This window comes from Anoplopoma fimbria, chromosome 4, assembly GCF_027596085.1.
Source record: "Anoplopoma fimbria isolate UVic2021 breed Golden Eagle Sablefish chromosome 4, Afim_UVic_2022, whole genome shotgun sequence".
NCBI lineage: Eukaryota > Metazoa > Chordata > Actinopteri > Perciformes > Anoplopomatidae > Anoplopoma > Anoplopoma fimbria.
Window position 1 is genome coordinate 5,251,689 of NC_072452.1, and position 27,061 is coordinate 5,278,749.

Genomic DNA, 27,061 nt, shown 5'->3' on the forward strand with positions numbered 1-27,061 from the left:
GTCAGCTGACCGGCGGAAGCAGCGGGGAGAGAAAGGGTAGAGAAGACAAGATGGCGGAGTGAGTGGGTTGCGCTTTCTACAGACGGTTGCGACCCTTTACGTTTGCTCTCAACGGCCCACAGGACCGGCACGAGGACGCAGCAGCAGCAGCATCGACGTGTGACCACGAGGCCGTGTTTCTGCCACCCAGCGCGGAGGAGCAGACCTTCACCCGCCGCGGTCCTGCGACGGCGTTAGCTTCATGCTAACGCTAGCTGCTACCAAGAGCTAGCTGCTAATACGAGCTAGCTGCTAATACGAGCTAGCTGCTAATACGAGCTAGCTGCTACCAAGAGCTAGCTGCTAATACGAGCTAGCTGCTGGAGGAGGAGGAGGAGGAGGAGGAGAGGAAGGCCCAAAGCCTGTCGCTGGTTTCGGGTTTAGTTTCGGGTCCGTGTCTCTCCAGCAGGTCTCTGAAGGAGGTCTGTAGTTCTGGTGTGCAGTCACTAGTTACTGTACTGTAGTATACTGTAGCTATACTATAACTATACTATAGCTATAGTATAACATAGTATAACTATAGTATAACTATAACATAGTATAATATTATATAACATACTATAACAGACCGCTGGTCTCGTCGACAGACTCAGGCTGAAGACTCGTTCTCTGTCGTGAGACGTTCACGGTCGTTGGAGCTCTCGGGGTCTGGACGGTGTCTCCACGGTGTCTCCAGTCCTCGGTGTCCTCGGTGAGCAGGCAGCATGGCGAGCAGCGGCGGCTCTAAGGCTGAGTTCATAGTGGGAGGGAAGTACAAGCTGGTCCGGAAGATCGGATCCGGATCGTTCGGGGACATTTACCTGGCCATCAACATCACTAACGGAGAGGTGAGAGCGGGGACACAGCGGGGACACACTGCTCATACACCGGGGACACACTGCTCATACACCGGGGACACACTGCTCATACACCGGGGACACCGGGGACACACTGCTCATACACCGGGGACACACTGCTCATACACCGGGGACACACTGCTCATACACCGGGGACACAGGGGGGGTTTATATCAGACATGTCCTTGTTCACCTGCAGTCAGTAGTCAGTCAGTAGTGATCAGCTGTACTACAGACAGTCGTTACCTGCACACACACACACACACACACACACACACACACACACACACACACACACACCAGAGGACCACAGTCTCTGTGTGTGTTTATGTTTATGTGTGTGTATATGTGTGTGTTCGTGTGTGTGTGTATTCATGTTTATGTTCCTGTGTGTGTTCATGTTTATGTTCCTGTGTGTTTATATATGTGTGTGTGTGTGTGTGTGTGTGTGTGTGTGTGTGTGTGTGTTAATGTTCGTGTGTGTGTGTGTATTTATGTTCATGTTTATGTTTATATGTGTTCATGTGTGTGTGTTGCAGGAGGTGGCGGTGAAGCTGGAGTCCCAGAAGGCCAGACATCCTCAGCTGTTATATGAGAGCAAACTCTACAAGATCCTCCAGGGGGGGGTCGGGATCCCCCACATCAGGTAAGAGTGACGTCACGGGGCTGTGAGACGGGCTGTGAGGGGACCGGGGCTGTGAGGGTCCTCTCACGGGACCGGGGCTGTGAGGGGCTGTGGGGGACCGGGTCTGTGAGGGTCCTCTCACGGGACCGGGTCTGTGAGGGCTCGTCGGTCACACGGAGCCTCGTCCCACTCTTTAACACGCTGTCTGTGAGGACTGAGGACTGAGGAGAGGACAGAGGACTGAGGAGAGGACAGAGATGAGGAGAGAGGACTGAGGACAGAGGGATCCAGGCTCGGGTCGTAATGGCCGCTCCTCTTTGTTGTGTAGTTCCAACATGTCTCCCGGACTCTGTTAGAAAATGGCGGCGGACAGAAGCGAAAACAACAACCGGAGCCTCCATACCGGACCCGTAGTCTCTATACCCGACCCGTAGTCTCTATACCGGACCCGTAGTCTCTATACCGGACCCGTAGTCTCCATACCGGACCCGTAGTCTCCATACCGGACCCGTAGTCTCCATACCGGACCCGTAGTCTCCATACCGGACCCGTAGTCTCTGTCAGTAGTCTCTATACCGACCCGTGTTTGCTATACTAACGTTTTGTGGTAGTGAGATAAATCAAGAGCTTAAGTGTGTGTGTGTGTGTGTGTGTGTGTGTGTGTGTGTGTGTGTGTGTGTGTGTGTGTTATAGTGTGTGTGTGTGTGTGTGTGTGTGTGTGTGTTACTTACTTACTTACTTACTTTTCTTTGTATTGATCAGTCCCAGTTAAATGAACAACCAGTCCTGTATAGTTGTTGTGTTAAATTGGGGGATGCATGTCATGAATCAAAAGACAGGCAGGATTACTCAGTCTTATTCTGTGTTGTTGCTCAGTTTGTGAATGATTGGTCATCTCACGTATTTAGTTAACGGATTCTGTAGAATCCGTTAACTAAATCTATTTGTACCCTTTTTCTTTCTTTTTGGGGGTAAGTCCACTGGGCATAGGTCATTTAATATTGGTGCATACTTTTCAAAAGTGAAATGGGTCATGTTGGTTCCAGTTGCTCTTCTTGCGTTGATGAGGAAATGTTGGTGCCTTTGTACATAATTAGTTTGAAATCTAGAAACTCAACCATAGGGGGCGGCTGTGGCACACGAGGTAGAGCGCTTGTCCCGTAACCACACGGTTGGTGGTTCAAACCCCTCTACCGGCAACATGCCCAGGTCTCCTTGAGCAAGACACCTAACCCCAAGTTGCTCCCCGGGCGCTTCATTGCAGCCCACTGCTCCTCCGGGATGGGTTAAATGCAGAGAAATAATTTCCCCATTGTGGGACTAATAAAGGCTTAATTATTATTATTATTATTATTATTATTATTATAGGCTTTGCAGTCTTCCCTGTGTACTTACAGCAAACCCAATCAAAACACGACTTTTACAGTTAGAGTTGCGTACAGCCTCCTGAGATGATACAAATCTAAACAACTTCTGCAACAGTGGAGAACAGTCATTTTCTTCTTGCCTGCTGTAGGGTTGGAATGCAGACTGTGGTCAAGATGACATATGGTTAGAGTAGTGCCGCACACCATGGCCGGATCTACTTTTTGAGGAAATGCTGGTCTTGCTTGCATGAGTCAATCTGAGGGACAGTGGGAGTGGTCTGTATTCTACAAGTCAAACTCGTTCAAGGAATTGAGGGAATGTACCTGCTGTGTGTTACGGCTGGAGGGTTTAAGGCACCAACCTGTAAAAAGCTGCTTTGGCTTTACTCATTTTATCCAGCTCTTAAGTAGAGGCTCTAAGATGATTGCAATACATGTGACAAACTTTAATGTTCCCAGAGAAAATACCTCTGGATTGATATACTATTGAGCCTTTTGTGTTTTATTGAGCACAGTTACAACAGACTGCTCCCATCAAAAGACTTTGTTTTACTGCTTTGGACTCGTCAGTGTTAGTTGCGTTTCAATTCTAGAAAATGTTTTTTAATGTTGGTAAGTAAGACAACATGTTGAAGGGCACCAAGGATGCACATGTAGATGATGTTGTGATTGCTTGTCTGTGCAACTTGACAAAGTTTGAGTGAGCAGTTATGCACCGAAAATATCAACATCTGACCGGTGTTAATTTTCCTCTCCTTGTTCTATATCTGGCTAACAGCGCTAACGTGCACAGCCTTATACAGTCTACAGTACAGCTGGCACATGGCTGACAAGAGACAATGACCGTGGAGCCACTAAGGCATGGTAACTTTGTTGAAACCTGAACTCTGTACACACACGCCTTCTTTACAAACTAGAATTGCTTTGTAAGGTAACCCCTGTCATAGATATAAGCACACATGGGTTGGATGCAATTATTGGCCATTATAGGGTCCTAATGCTGGCAACTCTTTTGGTAAGCACCATAAAGTGAGTTCTGATAAAGGGTTGTAAAAGCACCAGTATCATGAAATGGGGCTTTTAATACCGACAGGTCCTGCAGGTTTTGAAGCAAAGCTTTTCCACCTTTACTGTAGCTGGGACTTCATTGAATCTTTGCTCTGGGAATGCTGACTTAATGTTGCAGCAAAGTCTTGTTTGAGCCTGTCCAACCTGCTGGTCCTGCTTCCCCTCCTCCACTCGTACTACAACCTGGCTTACCTTTTATGCCGTTTCAGTCTTTCCTCATTCTCGCTCTGTTTTTTTCACACTGATGGGAACAAAGTCCTTTCTAATATTTGTTGCAAAGATGTTGAACACACACTAGATTAATAATAAACTAGAGGGGAGTTCCTTAAACAAAAAATCTTCCAGTCACTATTTCTTCTCTTTACTATGGATTCTAATGCTGTGTTTTTTGTGAGAAATATGAAATAATCTAGTTTAAAATATATTTGGGGGGGATCAACATTTGGAACATGAAAAAAATAAAGATTTGAATTTGAGTCAGCCCTACCTAGTTAGAATCACATCTATGCCGTATAAGTGGTGTACTGTACATGCCAGTACAAGAACCTTGACATACCAGTAGCCAACAGCAGCAAACACACAACAGCATAAACTTTTAATTAATTACTTTAAGATTTTGAGTAACTTGTAACAGTGTTTTTTTAAATCCTGTTATTAGTTCTGTAACTTAAAGTGACGCTGATGAACTTTCAACTGGTTATGAAAAAGGCCCTAATTTAATACTTCTGACTCTACATGAAGTAAAGCAGAATATCAGCGAGGACCTCAGCTAGCTAGCAGCATAACAGCCTGTTAACAGCCGAGAGAGGCTACTGCACATTAGAAAACAGAAAAGAGAGAGATCGGAGATGCACTAGAAGAACACAGGAGCTGTCTCTGTTTTGGCTTTTAAAAAACCAATGTAGCCACTGTTGTTTCCAGTTAACACTTACATTTCCCATAACCTTTGCTCAGAACATGTTGGAATACAGAGAGTACGATTATGGTCGTCGGATTTTAGGCCGCCGGTAACGTTAACGCCAGTGAAACCGCAAAGCCAGAGGGTCAGACATTGTTTGAAGAGGCATTTGCCCGAGGCACTGAATATGAAAGGAAAATGAACTTGGGGAGCAAAATCACAAATGCTTCAACTATCCACCTCAGGACAGTTGCTACTGGGTTCGAGGTATGCCTTACCGGGGCGAAAGCGGTCCAGCCAGACTGCTATCCCAACATTATACCAACAACACCGCAGTAAAGCCGCCCACTTTACAGATCTGTGGCCAGTTTATAGTGATTATAAAACCATCTTAAAATATTTTTTAAATTTTTTTTAATTTTAATTTTTTTTTTATATAAAGAAAGTTGTTGGCAGATCTACAAGTTCTTGTTTTTTAATATGTTGCAGTTTTCAAAAAAGAATTGTAAAATTTCTGCCACCGTTTCCTGCATTCTGATTGCTTCATATATTGTATAATTTTGTGCGGCCAAGCAAACCCTATAGTAAATAAACACTTCAATAAATATTGAAGACCTAAGAGGTTTTTCATATTCTATTAACTCCTTACTGTACAAAAAGCCACCATAAACCTATATAAAGATCCAGTCATGAAATTAAGGCAATATATTGCAAAACTGCCAGAATCTTACGACAGTGTGACGTAAATTGACCCCCTAATTGGTTGGACCTGTATTACTGTGCCTCTTTGAATGGGTTGGGGCATTTGTCGGGGTTGATAGCCTTGAGAAACTATGGTCATGGTAAAAATAAACAATAATTGAATGGCCAAATAACTGGAAATAGTTCTTTTTAACAGCTTGAATCAAATTCACTTGTGTACTAAAAATACTGTAATGGCAAACATTGGCTTGCATAAAAGCAACACAGCTATTTGAGTTAACAGAATATTGATTATCTGTTAAATACCCCCACGTGTGATGCTGTTGAAATACAGAGACCTTTGTATTTATTATTAGCGTAGCTTTAGAGCATTGGGGATGCTTAAAGCATAATGTTTTAGTTTATCGTATTGTTTGATGTTGTTGTGTTTACCATTGATGCTACTGCTCTGTAGTATATGCTTTGTATTTAGTTAAAGGGTTTAATTTAGGCATTTCCAAACAGAGCTGTGGCTCTGCAGCAGCTGCCTGCTAACTTAGTCTGTGAAACAGCACAGTGTGTATGAGGAGACGGGGCTGCTGCACGGTGTGTGTTTGTGTGTGCAAATAGTTCCTTTTTTTAAAAGGAAAGGGAACTATGGCACATCTGATATAGATATTATCAATATAAATCAATATAGCTATTAACTGAGGTATATTCTTTTTGTATAAACAGATTTGAGTTACTGCACACTTTCATCTTCCTGCCCGTTTTAAATGCATTCGTCCCACCAGAGACTGTAGGACCAGTCACTTGTTTTAGTCTAGAATTAAGAACAATATTTCTGCCTTTTGGACAGTCTGATCACAACCATGATCACAACATACAGTCCACATGTCCATAGAGGGCTTGTAACAAGCATATTAGTGTGAGACAAAATGCCAGTCCAAAACATGTGTACAAAAAGAAATGGAGGGTAAATGTCCAGATTGCAAATGTTAGGCTGTTTGGACATAGAGCTGTGTATTGGCAAGACTCAGGCGATACAATACATGTCATGATATAGGAGATACAATTCTATATATTGTGAAACTGTAAGCAGGGCTTGTGTTTTCTTAATCTAGGGAAACTGCATAACATCGGAGTGTTTTTTTTTTTATGCAATCAGAACAGTGGAGTCTGCATTTGCATTTATCATAGTCCCTGTAACATTCAACATTATATCACAACTTTGAGAGGGCGCATTCACTGAGATGTGCTTCTTTTAGCAAATTGGACATGCACCGATTGCAACTTTTTTGAAGTCTGATCTGCCAACTCCGCTTTTGTTTAAGAGCTTTAATTGTCAACCACATTAAGTTTTACACCAGCTTTGCGTAACCATCACTAGAACATAATATCAACCATTCTGAAGTCGGTGTAAACCTGTCCCTCTACTTAGCCTCACTTACTAGTTACTTTTATTGACCCTTTATGACCTACAAAAACAACAAATGATTAGAAAACAAATGATGGACTGTTATGATGACAATGAACTGTTTTGCGCCTTCACTGCAGTTGAGAGTAAATGAAGAATTGAACCCGTTTGTGCATTGGCTGTCTTTGCAGCTGAGGACTTGTTAGGCACTTCAACCACAGCGCCCCTGCATGCAAGGCACTAATCCTGTTAGCGGTTCGTGATCGGTTGGAGGGGCAGAAATCGGTCAGGGAAAAAAATAGAAATTTGCATCTCTAATCATAATATAGTATGATATACTATATGTATCATGATATCTCTACATATGATTTCATCACAATATGATTCTATTGACGGACAATAAATGATCCTATTGAATTGTTGCCTAGCCCTACCCTTTAAACGGCTGGTAGTAGGCATAGCCAGGAATCTGAACCTGGAACTTAGCATTTGGATGACAGAGATCCTGTTTTTTGACTTCTGAAAAAGAAACAACCATCAAAGATGCATGTCTAACCGTGTATTGATAAAACGATACCTTTACATTACTCTTTTCATAAGAAGCAGTGAAGTGTTAGATCTGTGTTCAGCCTGAGAAGCTGGTTCAGACGATGTGCTGTGAGACAGACCCGCCCTCATGATATGACTTTTGTGTCCCCAGGTGGTATGGCCAAGAGAAGGACTACAATGTCCTAGTCATGGACCTGCTTGGACCCAGTCTGGAGGACCTCTTCAACTTCTGTTCTCGCCGCTTCACCATGAAGACGGTCCTTATGCTGGCAGACCAGGTATCTAACACTTACACACATCCACCTCTCTGCAATGTTCTGAAGCAATCACCATGCCCCAGGAACATAGTTCAATACAAGCAGTTGGGTGGTTCCGCCTCTCGGCAAGAGGGTCCTGGTTCCAATCTACTAGCTTTGTGAGGGAGGACTAAGCATGGTCTCTGCCTTGGTTACCTGTGGGTACTCCAGTTCAGCTTTAGGTATTGGTGACTCTAAATCACCAATATTCATTTAAATGATAACTTATTTCAGCACATTATATGGAGGCTGGTCATAACTTGGAAATATTTAACCTTGGCTTTCTTTTCATCTTCAGATGATCAGCAGAATTGAGTATGTACACACAAAGAACTTCATCCACAGAGATATCAAACCAGACAACTTTCTTATGGGCATCGGCCGTCACTGTAACAAGGTAAGACCCGTCTCAGTCCTATACATACAGTAAGTACGGATCATTGACGCTCTCAATAGAGCTGTATGGCATGGTGGCCATGTTAACTTCACTGTCCTGGTCCCTTCCCCGATCTACAAATTTAGTTTCAGCAATGGTGATCTCTCCATGTACTACATTACTACCTCTAAAATAAGCTTTTAATGGCTACTACCTGACCCACGGTTCTGCTGTTTCAGAAGAACCTTGAAATTGGCACCTGGTCCACGGCTTGTTTTTACCAGCAAATGGTATTAAATGTCGTCATTTTAAGCACTCCTTTGTCTGACAGCAACATTGCCTGTTCTCAGCACATCAAAAGATCAATGAGTAACAGTCTTATATGAAATATAATCTAAATCAGAAGAGGAGACATAACTAGTGCAATTACATATAAAGCTGTTGTTCATATATGATGGCTATGTGGGCAGTGGAAGCGTTGTGGAAACTATGGTAAGAAGTACTAAGTAGTTTGAACTCAATTTTCCACAGTCACTAATAGTACAAAGTAATACTCGTTTATGTTGTTCCACTCAAGTTTATGTAGAACTCAAATCTGCATCAAAGTCTGTTTCAATAACACACATACATTACTGGCATTTTTTCTTTTTCAAATTTAAGGTTTCCATAGTTTTTCCAAAGTCTTGTTACCATGTCAGTTTTATAATCTCTAAAATCTATTTTAGCAAAGAGTGTGCCCTGCTGCATGTAAATCATGAAGTACAGGTCGTGTGTGATGATTACAAGACCCCTGGTTAGCCAGCTATCGGTACAAATCACTAATGTAACCACACAAACGTATGACCTTGGGATTATATGGTTCTATCTGCATTCAGAGTGGATATTGATCTCCCCGATGGCAAAACTGACCCGCAGGCACCCCATCATCAAAGACCAGATGGGTCACAATTATATTAAGAGGAGACAAATGAAGAAATGAATGGTTAACAGGTTCCCAATTAAATAGATAGCTAAGTGATGAAATATATTTATAAATTAGATAAATTAATATCAAATAAAAACAACAAAATATCTCCCATATATTAATTATAAAAGGCAATTCAATTGACAATTTATTTCTTTTGATGGATATCAAGTATCAGGAGGCTGGCTTTGTTCTTGATCCCACTGCAGATTGTTTTATTTCATGGCATGTTTACTTGAGGTTGACACTTTTATAAATCAACCTCTGGGGCCAGATCACCATCCGGTCCCAGCGACAGAGTTGATGTAGTTAAAGTCATTACACATTGGTCAGTCAGAAAGAGAGCTGGAAATGGAAGAAACCTTTAGATGGAAGAGCCCACGTTGGTGATTCACCAGCTCATCACCGAGATCTTCAGGGCTAACTAGGCTGAGAGGACTCTGGTCCAAGGTAAGCTAGGCGTATGACGTTAAGGCAAGCTTTTTCACTTATGTTTTAAAAATGGTTCCTAAAAGGGCTCATTTTTCATATTAATGCTGTATTGTGTCTTTACGCTGTTGGCGTTTTGGCTCCTTGCATCGTTCTGTGTCGCACGCTTTAAACATTAAAGGCAAACTGCAGTGAACATATTGACTAAAGCTAATAATACCATAAAAATAATTCATATATTTCATCGCTTATTTGTTTCATTGTCAATATATTAATTATGCGATTTAGTTTCTTTATTGTTATATTTTTTAGAAAAACGTATTGAAGGTGGAACTTTTTTGCAGGTTCTATTTGCTTAAGCAGGGCAAAAGTGAAGGATTTTTTTTTACAAAAAAGTGATGTGGTTATTTGTTATGAAACATTTCATTAATGTATTCATTTCTGAGTGGAGTTATAGTTCAGGATGTTTGATAGCAGGCAAAAAATCAGTAACATTCTACTAACGTGCTTTACTTTAATATTAAAAGTCTTTGATTTGACTCGATGTCTAAAAGACAGATTTAAACTGACAATCCTATAAATATAGTTCCACTAACAACACAATTCAACCCATTCTTTTTTTGTCTGCTGCTGTCCGTCTGGCTGCTGTTCTTCTTCCCAGTGAACTTCTCTTTCTGCTTCTTCATTTCCACTGCTCCATGTTTTTGCTTACACAAACTAGTTTCCACTGTCAGGGCCTGAGCTTTGAATGTGATCTCAATACTGAACTGACACAAACTCAAGCATGGTAGAGTTAGTATTCCATTAGTGAATGTTTAGTAACTAGCAGCATAAAACTTAATTTATTTCAGATTTCTACATAGTACATTTCTGGCTGATGACTACTGTGATCTCAAAAACATTAGCGTGAGTTGTGTAATTGACCTTATCAATCCATCTATCTTGAACAATTACTAAGTTAAGTAAATTTAGTGTGTTGATTCATTGAAAAAGATCCCCATTAGCTGATGCCAGTGGCACGAGATGTTCTACTTGGGGTCTGAATCCTTTACATCATATTCATCACATCACATTTGTGTTGCTCTATGTTCATCAAATTTGTACTTAAAAAAAAATGTATTTGTTTTGCATCATGAAAGTCGTGGTCTGGTTTTCTCAACTATAATTCAGTTGTAGTTTAAATGACGTCTTTTAGTAATTAGACTCAACTTAGTTTGCATCTTTAAGAGCGTCATTCACAATGTCTCTAATGCCTTTTAGCAGTTTCATGATCTTTTAAGCTCCTTTGAACCTCAGCCAAGGAGCAGTACGGTGACAGGCAGAACCTTATTTGTCCTCTCTCCACATTCTGAACACTGATTGGTGCTTTGCAGATAGAACCTTATAGAACCAAGTAGAGTTTGGAGATGGAACCTCTTTCTTTTCTCACATTAAAATTCCAGTAATCAAAAATTTACCAAAAGTAAAATGAATCATGTGAATAACAACATTTTGACAGAAATATCTAATTAATCCTTCATTGGTCACAGTATATTAACAAAGATGATCCAATATCTAAATGACAACAGTTCCTTCATCATGAAACGGTGCCAGATGTAAAGATGAAGGCTGCAAAGGCAATAAGATAACGCACATCCTCTAGTATAACATTTTGCCCATGCTACAGTATCACAATACAGGAAACAATCTGATGCTATATATTTTCAACTGCATATTTTAACAGAATATTGGAAGACTGAGGACAAACAATATAAATGAAGTTGAAATCTTTTTAAAATGCAGCTGTCAAACAGTTCAGATGTCTGTAGTGAGCAATGGTCACCCCCTCTTCTTATAGCATAGCAAATGTTTAAACGCTGTTCAAATGTTATGACTATATGTTACACATATAATTAATATGTTGCGATAAAATATCCAAATACAAAAGTATGCTTTAAAGATTGACAGCAGTTCTCTAACTTCAATTGTCCTAAAGTTTTCCCTTTTAAAAAAAAAAAAAAAAATAAGTTTAGGTTTGAAAATAACATTTTTAAGGTTGCAGGGTGGTGTAGTTTCTGTGTACCCGATTCAGAACAATTGATTCTTCATTGTGGACAAAGATGCTGTTTTCTAGCTACTCACACAAAACAAACATTGGTGTGAATTTGTTGTCTTGTGATGTAATTTGTTTGAGTCTGGACACATGTGTTTGTAATCAAGATAGAATATTCTGTGCCCATTCTTTTGAGCCCTTGCAGACAGGCAACGTCTGGTTAGGTTAAAGAAAAGGAATAAACAGTTGTAGTCATACCGGCGTGACTGCAGAGGCAAACATAACAGGCGTCCCACAATGACATGACAGTTTTGAGTAGTTGCTGCCCATGGTGCTTTGGGTGAACTTGGCTCTCTCTATGCATATTGAAGGAATTAAAGTTAAATGTGGTATTTTTTGCTGCTAAACCTTTGCCTGTGAGAACATTCTGCCAGTTCTCAATGTAGAGGGAGCAGTACAGTCAGCCCATGGTTTGGTTTGCTTAATAATACAAGGCTTAATGACTGATGGACTTAGAATACTTGGAGCAAAGTTTGAAAGTAACATTTCTTTATTCCTCCTTGGGCATAGAATGTGCTAAACATACTTTTTCACTTTGACCATATTTCCATGGGTTTGTTGGGATAAAGAACCTTGTTGGACTAGGATTCTCAAACTCCTTCGTAGTCTTGTCATAAACCCCTGGTTTTTATTCAGTTCGTTTTGAAGTGCCGATGTGTGCATCAACACTTAAATGTATTCTAAAAAATAATGCAACAATCTCTTTTCAAGCTCAATTAGCACCAGCACCTGATGAGTGCTTGTGCTGATTATTGATGTGTTTCGGGATGGTGCTGTTCAGTATCTTGTTGCCTAATGTTGCCTCTCTCTAATGGTTTAATATTTCATATTCAGTAGGCACTTGCTCATGTGTTAGAGTTAGAGCCCTTGATTTGTAGCAAGCACACTGCTGTGTTTACCTCCAAATGTTAGATATCTCACTTACAGCCTCCGGTTCTTTTCTTTTTTTACCATAGCGTCTACACATTTTTGATTGTGTCATGTTCACCTCTGGCTGAGGTTAGTCTAGGACTGAGTACGGCTTGGGTCTCACATGCTTGCTTTAGAAAACCGGTCTCCATGCACCAGATCATGTTTCAGATTTGAGGGGCACTGTTTTACTCAGGACTATACACTTGAGTATACCACTTGGTAAACATTCTTCTGGGATCGTGCCCCCGAGCAGTGGTGGACTGTTTTTGGTCGGCTGGAGCAGTACTAACACAGAGGACAAGCTTGTCTTTTTATAGAGATACTTTGTCCTGAAGCTGGGACTGCTGCTGTTTGGGTGTCATTTTTTTTCATAGCTTATGGTTTAGCCTGTGTAACTACACAAGCACTTGTAGTACATTGTTCATCGTTGATTTATTTATTTGGTAATGCTAATGAGCTCTGCAATGAACCAGCACTATATCTCAGCTAACCGTATAACTGGAGCTTTCGTCTATCATAGTGATAAAGAAGAGAACAGTTTGAGTTGGTAAGTCTGAAGACGCCTTAATGTGATACAGGTGATCACAGCCATTTCTCTCCAAATACTAACTCAACTCCAGTACAGATTTAACCCCTTTATGTCTGTTTAGCTGCGTATGACTGAAGTATTTCATGTAAACAAGACGCAGGAGCTCTCCCTGTGTAAGTGGTGGCCTCTGAACAACTTGGTTAAGATAATATCTCACCAGTGGCCTGTAAAAGCTTTCTTTGTTTCCAGACACTTTATATGAACTATTTGTTTTGCTGGAGGATGGACAACCATGGGCTCTGGTCTTTACCATCTGCTGCCAACATCCCCTCACTCCCCCAGGTTTTGTCTGAGCCATGGTGTTGCCTGTCTGCACTGGCCTTTATTGTCACTGTCAGACCTGATATTGAAGTTTCAACATCTCCACGTTACAAGAGACACTTTTGGCTTGTTGTACAGGGTTGATCTTACTGAGGTTGTCCTGACAGAAGAAATCCCTAGTCATGTGGTTTCTTCTAGAATGATGGCCAGAATGATCATATCTGTACCACAAAGACTTAAAGTGGATGTTTTGCCGGTGTAGGTCCAGCCTGGGATGGGCCTATCCTAGCTGAACAGGACACTGTTAGTTGAATCAAAGGGAGAAAACCATATGGGTGCAACCAGAAGTGCCTGTTGTACTCATGCTAACTGTGACTAAAGGTGGATAGAGGCTGTGTGATTTTGACCCCTGCCCCTCTACTGTCTGCCCTAGTGTTTAGACTCGTCAGTGGGGAAGAGGAAAAGAAGCTTGGCTGTTAGCTCTTCTCAGGACCCATCTTTCTCAGGATTAAACCAGGTGTGACCTTTACCACAACACCAGCTGCCTCACAACAGCAGTTGTCGCTTTGCAATCATACCTAACTACTACACTGGTTTTAAAGTGAATCAGATCACCAGCACCCATCTTGCACTCATAATACCCAATGTATGTACTCCCCCACTCAGTGTGCACTTACAAACATTACAATGGGAAAGGAAAGCATACTTCCCAGCAGCATTGTCTAGGGAGTAGCTATTCTCTCACTTTGTTGTAATATGGGGTCCCAGTCCCTCTAATCGTGGCATTGCCTACATTAAAAGCCTGCTTCTGTCTCTTTTAATGTGATGTTTGTCCTGATCATAGTTCATATCAAATCAAAATCAAACCCGATCTCAGAGCCAAGACCGTATTAAATGTGATTTAACTAGATCTTTGTATTAATAAAAAGCAGGATATCTAACTTAGACTTAGCAATTTGGCTCCCAGAACGGATGTTTAATTAAATTGTACTGATAAAAACTAAATCAGTATCCATCCCTTTAAAAAGTATAGATGTCTATTAATATACAATAATTTTATACCCAATGCATTTTTTGACTCTTCCCAACTGAGCTGCATATTTAACAGAAAATTCAACAATGATGTGTAATGCAAATGAAGAACAACACTAAAACAAGTCTTTTTAAAATGCCAAGCGAGACGTTGGCCCTTTTTCTATTTAAGAAGGTGAAAGTATGATAGTACTCACTAAGATACAAAGAGAACCTAAGCTAACATGGAGCTGCTTCATCAGACAGAGCAAACTGTCACTTTCAATTGTTAATTAAAACAACTGCTTGCTTTTCATGTTTTATCCATTGCGGGCCCTGTTCAGCTGTTCATGTGAAAATGCTCACATTAACGTGTTTTCTAAGAGAGCTTAATGATTATGCCAAACTTTTAAGGACTTTATTAACTTTCAAAATAAACGTTTTACACCTGCTCAGCTTAAATTTGCAATTTAATTTTCCATGGGTGTCAAAATGGCATGAGACTCTTTTTTTGTTGCATTAGCCTCAAATGTCTTTCAGCAGGCAGTTGGTTGGCAGTAAGCACCATATTCTTAAATTTGAGATGGTTGAGCCAACATTTTCTTACCAGGGGTCCTTTTTCAGGCCAATGTAAATATCACATGCTTTACCAGGACTAAGCCTCTCACATTGGCTGGTTCTGCGGTCTTAATATGGGTTTATAAGGAGCAAACTCTATTTCAATACATTTTTAAATCTCTGAAACATTTTCTGACTTAAAAAGAGAAATTGTCAAAATTTAATTTGTGTTTTACACTATGAGTTGGTGAAATTGAGCATATGCAGGTACTCATTGGCAGCACTGTAGATCCATCTGAGCAGGCCTAAATTAAACTATTTAGACAGCTATTTACCTTTCAAGGCTTGAAAGTAACTAAAACGGTACATTTAAATGCCGATAGATAAAGTTTCCTGAAGCAGCTGGCCTAATTAGTAATTCAGGAAGAGACTAGCCAGTATGGTGTTGCACTTCAGCTGTGCTGGGAGGGAGGTGTACCTACAATCTCAGAAATGTATTTTCTTCAGGCGTGTAGTTTGTCTGAATTTACCAGAATTTCGAGACACTATGTGTAAGCTGCTATTCTAGATTTTCTGGTATGGTCACATTTGGTCATAGCATGGACAAGGAATGTCTTTATAAGTGGCAGTATCATTTTGTCTTAGGTCCATGCTGTGGTAGTGTCGATGTGTTTGAAACATTTTTTCCAGTAAGTTTTCTCCATAACAATGTGTAGATTTGAAGGAAAGAGGATTTCTTTAACTTCTGTTTCACTTCTGGTTGTTTTCCCATTGAAGGTGCCTGTTAGGGTTGAAAAGAAGTTGTTGTCTTAAAGTTTGATTTTACTGCATTCTGCTTTAGTGGCAATAGATGCCCTGGTTTCAAGTTTGTATGAAAAGACTTCCATGTCTCACATGATCATCTGCTCTGCTTACATTCGCAAACAACAGGGCACATACTATAGATGTTATAAGGACACCTGTATGACAATTAATATAATACAACTTTTCTGAGATCTGACGTTCATGTGGCTAGAAGAAGGATGATGACAGCAATCCCTAAATGTACCAGCTGTACAGCTCTAATCTAAAAATGAGATTGAACTGTTAGACCGTCACTGCAGAGGTGTATTCTCTGGACTTTTAGACCAGTGACTCATTTCTTTTCACAGTGACTGTTCTGACAAACATTGACCAGCTGTGGTTAAGGGCACATCAGGGCTTTTCCTAACTATGGAGGATGTATGTAGATGGATAAGATGACATAGGCAGACAGAGTCCTAGTCATTCCCTACCTGTTGAACTCCTATAATTCTGAAACAGATACTCTTGCTACTGGTCTCTAAGTTGTCTTGATGTTTGGATTAGCAGTTAGCCCACATGCATGGATGTGAGGTTGGGGTGGGTTCGGTGTGTCTTTTTAGTCTGCTTCTTCATGAAGTTTTCAACTTGTGCATGGTCAGGGAGTATACCCTGGATGTTTACTGTGCTTTAGCATACAAGCCATTAGGAAATACAGATGCCATCTGTATTTGTGATGGGGAAAAAAACCTGACTGCATCACTGTTAAAATTAGTGTAATTAAGTGGCATAGTTGTAGGTGGTCAAACAAAATGTCTGACTAATGAACAGTATAGTTTTAGGAAACCACACAATACATTAAAAGAAACCGGGCAGATTGATGAGAGGATTTTGAGCTAACTGTATTCCACTGCTGAATCTCTTCTGTGTAAAATATGGGATTTTTGTGCATCTTCATTTCTGATTAACCTTTGGGTTATCATTGCTCTGGGATGTCACTGACGAATAACCACCATGTGTTCTCTCCCTCTCTGTCAGTTGTTCCTTATTGACTTTGGTTTGGCGAAGAAGTACCGAGACAACCGAACGCGACAGCACATCCCCTACAGAGAAGACAAGAACCTGACTGGCACAGCGCGCTATGCCTCCATCAACGCACACCTGGGCATTGAACAGAGGTCTGTGCGCACATCTAATATTTTATTCTCAAAGACAATTTTCAATGTTTCCATGTTTAAGATAAATATTTCTGGATGATAATTAAGTGTTTGGTCTTGGCATTTGAAAACATGGGAACTGGTTTGCTCAGTTGAGCAGAGCTACCAAGGCAAGACTTGAGTCGATCTTCACAGGTATCTGTTGACGTTTTAATCTGGTTTTACACTGGTGCCACCAGTTTCCCACTAAATATAACTATTTCCTGACTGTCAAACACTATATATACACACGTGTGTCTTTATGTGTCTGTCATTTCACCACATTTATTTGACTATTATTTACCAGTCAAGTCATGGATCGGATGGATCAGCACAAAAAAGGAAGCAAATATAACTTTTATACTTTCCCTGTTTTTCAATGATCCATATTGGCCAATAAGTTTTTTTTAATTTATTTTTTTAACTTCTCTGAAGTCAGTGTTAACCATCTTAATGTTTCACTTTTACTTTGAAATTGTCATATTTTGTGTTTATTTTAATGAAAACGCAAAATAAACTTGGAATTAGCAGTTTTAATTATGCATTATAAGCTGCTCAAAGCTAGTGTTAAGAAGTTGAACATGTCATTCTATATAAGTATCTATTTTATATTGCTGTGAAAAGATCTCCTTTAAACTGTATTTATTATTTTGCCTGCCAAAAACATACAGTTTACAAGATCACATTTGAACACATCACGATAAAGCGATAGTTCACCTTCGCCTAATACTCATGTTTACTGAACAAAGCACTGAATGCATCATAATGTATCTCAACGATACATATACATAAATGTATGAGAAAACAGTTCCCATTTTTTTCAAATGCCAAGACCAAACACGCGTCCGAGGACTATAATTCACAGAAGGCTCCAATACGAGTCATTAGGAAATACAGATGACATCTGTAATTGTGATGGAAAAAAACCTGACTGCATCACTGTTAAAATGAGTGTAATTAAGTGGCATAGTTGTAGGTGGTCAAACAAAATGTCTGACTTATGAACAGTATAGTTTTAGGAAACCACACAATACATTACTTACTAAAATAAATATATATTTATTTATTTTAGTAAGTAGTACTGGAACACAATATGCAACTCAATGCACCGCCTGTTTAGCTATGTGCTGTCTGCAGACAGGTCACCAGGATTACTCTGAGCAGCATGCATGAGAATCAATTACAATACATGTCTGATTCAGTGAGCTGTTCCAAATTCTCTTAGGTTGTTCCTCCACAACTTCTTTTGGACTTATTTGACACAGATATGACAAATTGTACATGTTGCGTTTGTGGCTCTGATGTAACTGTCTGTGCCTCTGTGTGTAGAAGTTAAACAATCATGTGGTGGCGGCACATTTACAAGTATGTTAATGTGAACGACAAAAAATTGATCTGACTCTGATGAACCGGTCATGGCCAATCAGTTGAAAACATGAGGGTATCTATTGGCTGCCGATATATCGGTGCATCTCTAGACAAAATATTTATGAATAGAACATATGATGACAGAGGCAGCGATGCCTTGCTTCTCTACTCTACAACTAACATTGTTGTCTGCAGTCGCCGTGATGACATGGAGTCGCTAGGCTACGTGCTGATGTACTTCAACAGAACCAGTTTGCCGTGGCAGGGATTAAAGGTATGAACATATAACTGACTTTGGCAGTGAATGGTTTTTATCCAACTCTATTCTCAAAATGTTTTTTATTGTCTTTTTTTTGTAAGTATGTTTTATTGTTCTTAATTGTATCGACACTTAAATAAACATTGTACACTCTTTGTAGGTGTTTCTGGTACAGGATGTGGTTTTTACTGCTAATGTTTCTTTTAAGAGTTAAGGTTACTGAAAATCTGTAGTTTGCACATACGTTGCATGCGCCTCTTTGCCACAGAACACAGAAGCTACTACAACAACAGTGAGCCTTGGTGCCAACATGTTTATTATGCTGCAGATATAACAACTCAGATACTGCATTTATGTAAAAACAGTTAATGTTGTCAGTGTCACAGAGGGTATAAAAAGCCAGTTGAGTGGTAGTATGTTGCTAGTAACGTATTTGTTTGTTTGTCAGGCTGCCACAAAGAAGCAGAAGTATGAGAAGATCTCAGAGAAAAAGATGTCCACCCCTGTTGAGGTCCTCTGTAAGGTAAGAGAAGGTTCAACAGGGACAGTGGTTAAAGTTAGCGTATGCCACATTCTCACAACTGAATTGTATGAATTCATGTTTCCAGGGTTTCCCAGCAGAGTTCGCTATGTATCTGAACTACTGCCGTGGCTTACGCTTTGAGGAGGCTCCAGACTACATGTACCTGCGGCAACTGTTCCGCATCCTTTTCAGGTAAATGCACATCTAACACATTTTTGTTGTAGCCTGCCTTGAGGCCAACGTTCATTCAGCTCTGTCTTTTATGCTACTTATGACATGATAAACCTGAGAGTAAGGACACGTTCTCAAAGTAGTCTGCTCCAGTCCATCACTTGTGCTGGATAAAATGATGGCTGTTGCCATCAATGGCAGCTAATAAATGAATAGGGATAGGTACTGAAACTTAATATTAAACTGGTTAAATAAAAAATGATGGAATATTTCTAAACTCGGGCGTAACCAGTTGTTTTAGCCTTACTTTTCAACGTTTTCGTGTAAATGAATGTGACGCTGCAGCCCCTTCTCTGCTCTCTGTGTGGGGGCTGAGCACATGGTGCCAAGTCAGCAAACAGCAGCCAATAGTTCATCAATACAACTTTGTAACCACCATAAATATATAGCAAAGGGATATTAATCTGCTCAGTCTGTAGTCTCTATGTTTTACACAAGCACAGCCAATAGCTCTGCTGATTGCAAATTGTTACAAATGGTCACAAGCACATATGAAGTCCAACTGTTCAGTTTGACACGTATCTTAATTTAGGCAAAATTCTTGTGAACTTGTCTGCTGGCTGAGATAAAGCTGCCGCTCCTCCCTCTACCAGCGCCTCACTCAGGCATATGGCTTATTTATGTTTTTTCAGTTAGATATTATTGGGTTTAAATAGGGACTTTGCTGTTTCAACCCTTAATGTTGATGCTTTAGAAACAGCAGTTATATTTAAAATACAAATACAATTATTTTCAGAATGTATTCTTTTTTTAAATAATATATTAGAGAGCAGTTATTTAGTTATGAAAGTGAACCGCTAAGAGTTACCATAAAGGACTGATGAGATCATAATGTTACCCATCCCTATTGATGAATAAGTATGTTTTTGTCACTCAATTGTGGTATAAATACACAAACGGCATGCTACATTAAGTTCAGATGAATGTCTCTGCCATCACCATACAGGATTAGGATGCTTCCAACTATTCTTTCTGTCTTCCTTCCTTCTTCTTTTTCCTGTCTGACTCGGACCTCCAATCTCTTGCTTCAATTCAATTCAGTTTATTTTGTATAGCCCAGAATCACAAATTACACATTTGCCTCAGAGGGCTTTACAATCTGTACACATGCGACATCCTCTGTCCTTAGACCCTCACATCCTCTGTCCTTAGTCCCTCACATCCTCTGTCCTTAGACCCTCACATCCTCTGTCCTTAGTCCCTCACATCCTCTGTCCTTAGACCCTCACCTCCTCTGTCCTTCCCTCACATCAGCACAGGAAAAACTCCCCTAAATAAAACCCCTTTAACAGGGAGGAAAAAAGGAAGAAACCTCTGGGAGAGAGACAGAGGAGGGATCCTTCTCCCAGGATGGACAGAATGCAATAGATGTCATGTGTACAGAATGAACAGCATAACAGAGTTACAACACATTCAATGTATATGACATAAATGATTCATATAATAAGACTACTTATAATAACAGCAGCAATTATTACAGTAGAATTATAATTATGAAATAGGGATAGTAATGTGACTAATAATAATAATGGAAGTAGCAGTGGGTGTCAGCCGGCTCACAGCAGGAGGCACGACTACGGTCCAGGTACCACAACGATTCATGGAAACCTGCAGAGCGAGAAAGCAAAAAGGGCTTCAGGGTGGAAGTAAAGCTAAAATGCTTAATGGTACAGGTAATAGTAATAGTAATGTGACTAGTAATAATAATAATGGTGGTAGCAGTCGGTGTCAGCAGGGCCGTAGCAGGATGCACGACCACAGCTTCGTTCCCCCTGCCATTGTTTCATTGCTTCATTCTTTTTTCCCCAGGATGCTGTCCTTCCATAACCTGCTTTTACAGCTGATTGTTGGTAACACTGGGCTAATGACGTCTTTCTTTGCATTTCAGGACTCTGAACCACCAGTATGACTACACATTTGACTGGACCATGCTGAAACAGAAAGCAGCCCAGCAGGGGGCCACCTCCGGGGGCCAGGGCCAGCAGGCACAAACCCCCACAGGCAAGCAAACTGACAAACCCAAGCCTAACATGAAAGGTTAGTAGCAAACAGCCAAGCGACGTTTTTTACAGACACCAATTGCTCATATATTCATTCAGGATTGTATTTAGGACTATTAGCTATTGTTTTATTCCCTAACACACACACCAGTGCCCCCCTTTTTTCTTTTTTTTTTGAAAGAATAAAACACTAAATTGGAAACCAAAAGCAAATATAGCTTATCATTCCTGTTGGAATGATGAAGCCAAACAGCATTACAAGTTTCAGGAGGCACCTTTTTAAAAGAACAGAAAATCCCAAAGAAAAGAATTTGATACAATTGGTCTGTCTTGCAGAAGCAAAGACGTCCTTGGGGAATTTGACTACTAACTTTGATGCCATGCTATTCTGTTCCTTTGTTGGAGCTGGACAACAGGCTCTCTCCGTTGGACACTCTCTTAATGCTGATCAACTCACTCTGATTACGCAACTCTGACTCTTCTGCAGTCCTTATTAACATTCCCACTCCAATCTTCAGTGCTTTCCCCTCCTCACTTTACTCTTGTTTTCCCGTGCTATTTGACTGTAACATTAATGATCCACACATGGTGTCAGGCAGATGGAGACTAGGTGTGGCTCACTGGACACAACCACCTGAGGGATCTTGGTCCCTCGGGACAGAAATACAGGTTATACCTGTGATGGTACTGTGTTTGGAAGTTTTAAAAACCACTCTCCTGAGTGGAAAACAGGAAGTCAGGTCTGCAACAGTGCATTCATATTAAAAACAAAAATAAGGAAATCTGTGCTAGAATGGTGACGAGAGGTTATGTAAAAGACTTCACAATCTGGTTTATAAAGAACGCTTTTTTTAAGAGGCTGTGTAACAATAACCAGCCGAGCACATGGTTTTGAATGAAACAATTTTGCACGCCTGTCCTCAAACAGCATATCCTTTTAGGCAGTTATGACTTTTTGACAAGGTCCAAAAGTGCAGAATGGGAGTATTGCACTTAACCAACACAATGTAAGGCAGTCTGAAATGCAGAAATGTCAGCGTATGAAGAGCAATTGATTTGTCTTTTGCAGCATTTAATTAAGCTTATTTATAGTTATTGTCATCTATAGTTGTAATTTGCATACTGGCCTCAGGATTTGATTACAATTAATGCACCAACAATCTGGATGTATTTCAGTGTATCACGTGCTCAGTTTTCTATTCTACTGCACATGGTTACTTTTCAAGAGCTAATCAAACAGTCCATAGTATTAAAAAGCAGGTTTTTTTCAATATCTTTTCAATTCAGTATCCATGTGAGCCAACCTCATTACATAAACCTTCCAAAGACAAAACGTATATCCTTCTGCAGTGCATTACAAGCATGCCTTCATCTACGACCATGCATAGCTTGAGTGAGTTCCCTTATTCATAGCTCTTCTAATCCATCTTGATTGAAGTCACTGCAGATCCCGACAGAAAAACACAGTTATAAATCAGCCAGCATGCATATTTGTTTCAGCATTGACAACAGAGCGGTTAATATTGGTAGCAAGAGCAACAAACTAGCCGACTTCCGAATGCCTTCTCTCTGCTCCACCCACAGTAGGTTTGTGTGTAAGCTCCGCCCTCTGTGAAACAGATCAGAGGGGAGTAACGAGCACGTCAGAGAGTAAAGGACAGCAAACACAGTAAAGACTCACACTGAGCTGAACTCAAACCAAACTCCTGATTAGGTTCTGTCATTGAATTGTTGCAGAGTTGTTAATGTCCGCATCGCCATACATCATAGAATAGAGAACATTTCCACACCTCCAGCAAGTATGTGGGCATAGTTTTTGCTCCAAACTGAATGAAATAACGATAAATGGGCATTTTTGTGAAAGGGCAGACTAGTGGGTACCCAAAGAACCCATTTTCATTCATGCGTCTTGAGGTGAGAGGTCAAGGGATGGCCAGGCCAGTTGAACCTCTCCAAAACTTTGCCTAACTTCGGCCCGCTATTCAGCCCTTTATCCGAAAAGCTAGCATGGCATAGTTTGTACCAATGAATTCATTTGGTCATTTAGTTCCACAATATATATTCACCTCTAGCTTTAAGGCTTTTTTGTGGTTACTTGGTACCCCATCACCCTGAGACTAGCCAGCGTTAGTGAAATGGAGCAGAGGCCCAGCTGACCAACTGACCCTGCAGCTCACAGATCAACTCTGGTCAGGTGAAGAAGATGATTCAACACTGACGTTCTCTGGTATTAATGTCGCAGCAGAAGGGCTGCCCTCCACTACTGGAGATGTAATGTTAATAACCCAGCTAGGTGTGAAAAACAGAGCTGGACCAGGAGCTGAATGCTGGCAGTTTCACGGCCATTCAAGCTGTAAAAGATCTATCAAAGGCAGCATGCCAGCTTTCCAAAAATGTAATGTACAGCTTAAAACATTTCATGCTGAAAAAAACTGATATAATGCTTGTGCTTTCTAATAGCTTTCTCTTTGATTTTTATAAGTCCTTTATTTTTCTCATTTTCTCTCCCATGTATTTCCAGTTCAGCAGGCAGTGATGGCAGTGGCACAGAATAAGTGCCTTGAAGATCTCAAGTCCACCTAAACTGCAGTAAACACTGCAACTCTTCACTTTCACAGTTCATAAAACTAATCTTTAAGAGATTAAGAGAAAGACGCCTACTTCTAACCTCTATAGAAACAGAAAGTAACTACTCTTAACGCACTAAAAAGTAGACAAATAACACTTCCGTGGTGTTGGTCCTGCCAGCTTCCTGCCTCATCGTACCGTATAACCATCTGTACTAGACTGCTAGTTTGATGTTGGCATAATGTCATGGAGCGTGGTGGCAGGACACTCCTCTCCTGACAAGGAAACTTCTCCTGAGGCTGAAGGCTCTCTACAAGCTGTTCCAACATGTCTCATTTCTCCCCCCACCCAACTCACTCATTAACATTTATCTATTTGCTGGCTATAAAGCACACACTGGTTTAGAGAACTTAACAACCATCCGTAGTGTGAATATACAATTAAAGCTTTTCAGTCCCCCCCTGTTAAAATGAAGCTGCATAATGGGGACTGTGGCTCAGCGGTAGAGCTCATTGTCCTCAATCTGAGAATCGGATGATCGATCCCCGTCTCCGCTGGTTGAATTCGATGTGTCCTTGTAACCCCAAATTGCTCCCCAAAGCTGTGCCTGCGGTGTTTGAATGTTAGTCCTGATGGGCAGGGGGCACCTTGCATGGTAGCCCCTTTCCAAGAAATGTCAGACCTGTATTGTATTTGACAGAATAAAAACGCTCAAAAAGCTTCCAGATTTCATTTAATCCATTTATTATTTAATTATTGAGGCTTCTGGTAGAACATTCAGTTGCTGCTTTCCACACTGGAGTTTCCAACCCCGGCAGGGTGAAGAGTGCCATCATTGTTTGCTAGAGTAGAATCTGTTGTTTGATGGTCTTCATAGGTCTTAATGTTTCTGCTGAAAAGTAGACACTGTTTTAGCTCTACTCATACTCTGTTACAATACTGATCTAGCTATTTCCTTTGTTTTTAACAAATTGTAATTTAAAAAAGCAGGTGACCCTTTTCTTTTTTTAAATTGACATAAACTTCTGCCCACAGCAGCATCCGTGATGTCTGTGCTGCCTATCTCAGTGAGGCGTTCCTAAATCAAGGTTCAATCAAAAGCTGATATACATGTGTATGAATCATAGTCCTAATACATGCAGACAGTGCAGTGGAGATTGTTTTTCACTGATGGGTTATCCACTCTGGCTTCACAACCCTCCTCGTTGAATGTGGGCTGAACACTGCCCCCCCCCCATCCATACCATAGACAGTATAGATGTAGGTATAGAGGTATAGATGGATGGACGATGCGTCTCTACCTCCTCCCGCTGTACAAAGTGAAGCCAAAACATCCTGGATGCAGAAGCTGCCATCTTGCACTGGTGACGTCATTTGGAGCCAGAGTCTGCTCGTGTGTAGTAATGATCGGGGGGGCAGGAGGCGTTTGAAACATGCAAGCGGAGGTTTTCAGTGTATAAGGCAACCCAATTCTGCAACTACTACTCATCACTTATGGTTAATCTAGTAAAGTTAACATGTAACAACTGTCTTTTGTAGACCCATTCATTCTGTTGTTCTACATAGTTTTATGAGCCTCAGCTCAATGTGTATGATGTCCTGATGCGAGGGCGGACGCGCTGTCACCTCTTAGCATGTAACACACTTTTCTGACGTGTACACACATGCGTACAGCCCTGAACGGCTGTGACAGGTGTCGATGCCGCGTGAACGCTGCCTTCTGCAGGATATATATTCCTCTATCAACATCTACATCTCTGTTTGCAACCACAAGGGTATCAGTTAGGTGGATCTGGATCTCTCAATGTCAAACTGGGATGCTGAACCCCCTTAAATAACTCCACTTTGGTATGGCACCTTGTTAAGGAGACTATTCCTATTCTTTACCGTATCGCTCCTCCCTCCTCTGCTGACCACCTGCTTTCTGACACTATCCTGCTGGTGAAGCTGTGTAGCCACACTCGGTCTGTCTGAACACTGTGGTAATGTGTCTGCCTGTGTTTCTGTCTGTCTGTAGGTTTCTGAGTGCTCTCTGCCCAGAGCAGAAGCTGCGGAAGCGTTGGTGACCAGGACCAACAAGTTTCTCTTCCTGGACAAGCGACAAACAGAAAGTCTGTGTCTCCTTCCATAATAACTATCTATGTAATGGGAATGTATAGATCTGCACACGCCTTTGTCAGCTGTGTTCTCTATATATTCATGTGTATATATAATAAAACTCTGCACTCCGAAAGAAAAGAAGAATGAAAAGGCAGGTTTTTTTTGGATGTGGAGGCTGTAGCCCCCTGCCCCCACCCCGAACCACACCCCCCCCTCCCCCCATCCATCCCCGTCTCTGTCCTCCTTTCAGTGTTGACTTTTTGTAAGGTTTCTTTGGGAACTGAAGTTAAGAAGATAGTCAGCTGACCCTCTATTTTTCTCTCCCAGTGGAAACATCTCAAAGCATCTTTTCCCCTCTTCACTCTTCAATTATTTCACTCCCTCCTTTTACCAAGCAAATGTTAAAACATGTAAAACTGAAAACTGTTCTCCCTTTTTTTTTTTTTTTCTGAAATAATTGAATGATGCAACCCTGGATGTTATTTACTAAAAATCAAAAATGTTGGGTTTTCTTTCTTGTTTTCTTTTTGTTTTCCTATGGTGATTAGGAGTTTGCCTGTTGACAATATAAGCAGCGGATGGCAACAGTCAATGATAGAATGATACTCTGGCTCTCTCCCTCTCTCTTTAGAGCTCTGAATTATTATTAAATCTGTTGTAAAATGCTCTTCTCCAAAAATACCAATAAAAACATTACATAACTCTGACTTCCAAGCACAAGTGATTATCAACCGCCTGCATGATGCAGCCGGTCTGTCCAGCACAAGTTTCCCATCACAACGGGTGCTTGTGTGCTCTGCTGTGTAAACTCCTCCAGTGATCTTCCTCCTCTTCTGTTGCTGATCTGTGTTTCGTACTCATTGATCTGCCACCATTGCAATTCAACCGGCTGAGAGTACAAACATATACGTATCCAGTCAGTACATAAACCCAGAAATCAGTTAAGAATATCTCAAACATTTAAGTTAAATATGTAGTACCTAAAGTGGGTCAGTTATTCTACCTGATGGACGATAAGCATCAAAACAATGAAACCCTACATTGCTGCTGCACAGCACGTGGACTAAA

The 27,061-nt window shown here is 40.8% G+C and overlaps 1 protein-coding gene across 7 annotated transcripts; it reads left to right on the top strand.

Annotated features, from left to right (window-relative positions):
• csnk1a1 (casein kinase 1, alpha 1) lies at window positions 1-26,700 on the top strand. Of its 7 annotated transcripts, none has more exons than XM_054598247.1 (12): window positions 1-461; window positions 627-866; window positions 1,415-1,521; window positions 7,632-7,758; window positions 8,075-8,173; window positions 13,833-13,916; window positions 16,787-16,926; window positions 18,508-18,586; window positions 19,020-19,094; window positions 19,180-19,286; window positions 21,214-21,362; window positions 23,847-25,105. In XM_054598247.1, exons 2-12 carry the CDS (start codon window positions 744-746, stop codon window positions 23,906-23,908), a joined length of 1,152 nt encoding a protein of 383 aa, XP_054454222.1. In that variant the 5' UTR covers window positions 1-461; window positions 627-743; the 3' UTR covers window positions 23,909-25,105. The 7 variants fall into 7 exon arrangements, with proteins under 7 accessions (XP_054454222.1, XP_054454224.1, XP_054454223.1 ...); XM_054598249.1 differs by having other exon boundaries at window positions 21,214-21,326; XM_054598248.1 differs by having other exon boundaries at window positions 1-429.
• Window positions 26,701-27,061: the final 361 nt, after the last annotated feature.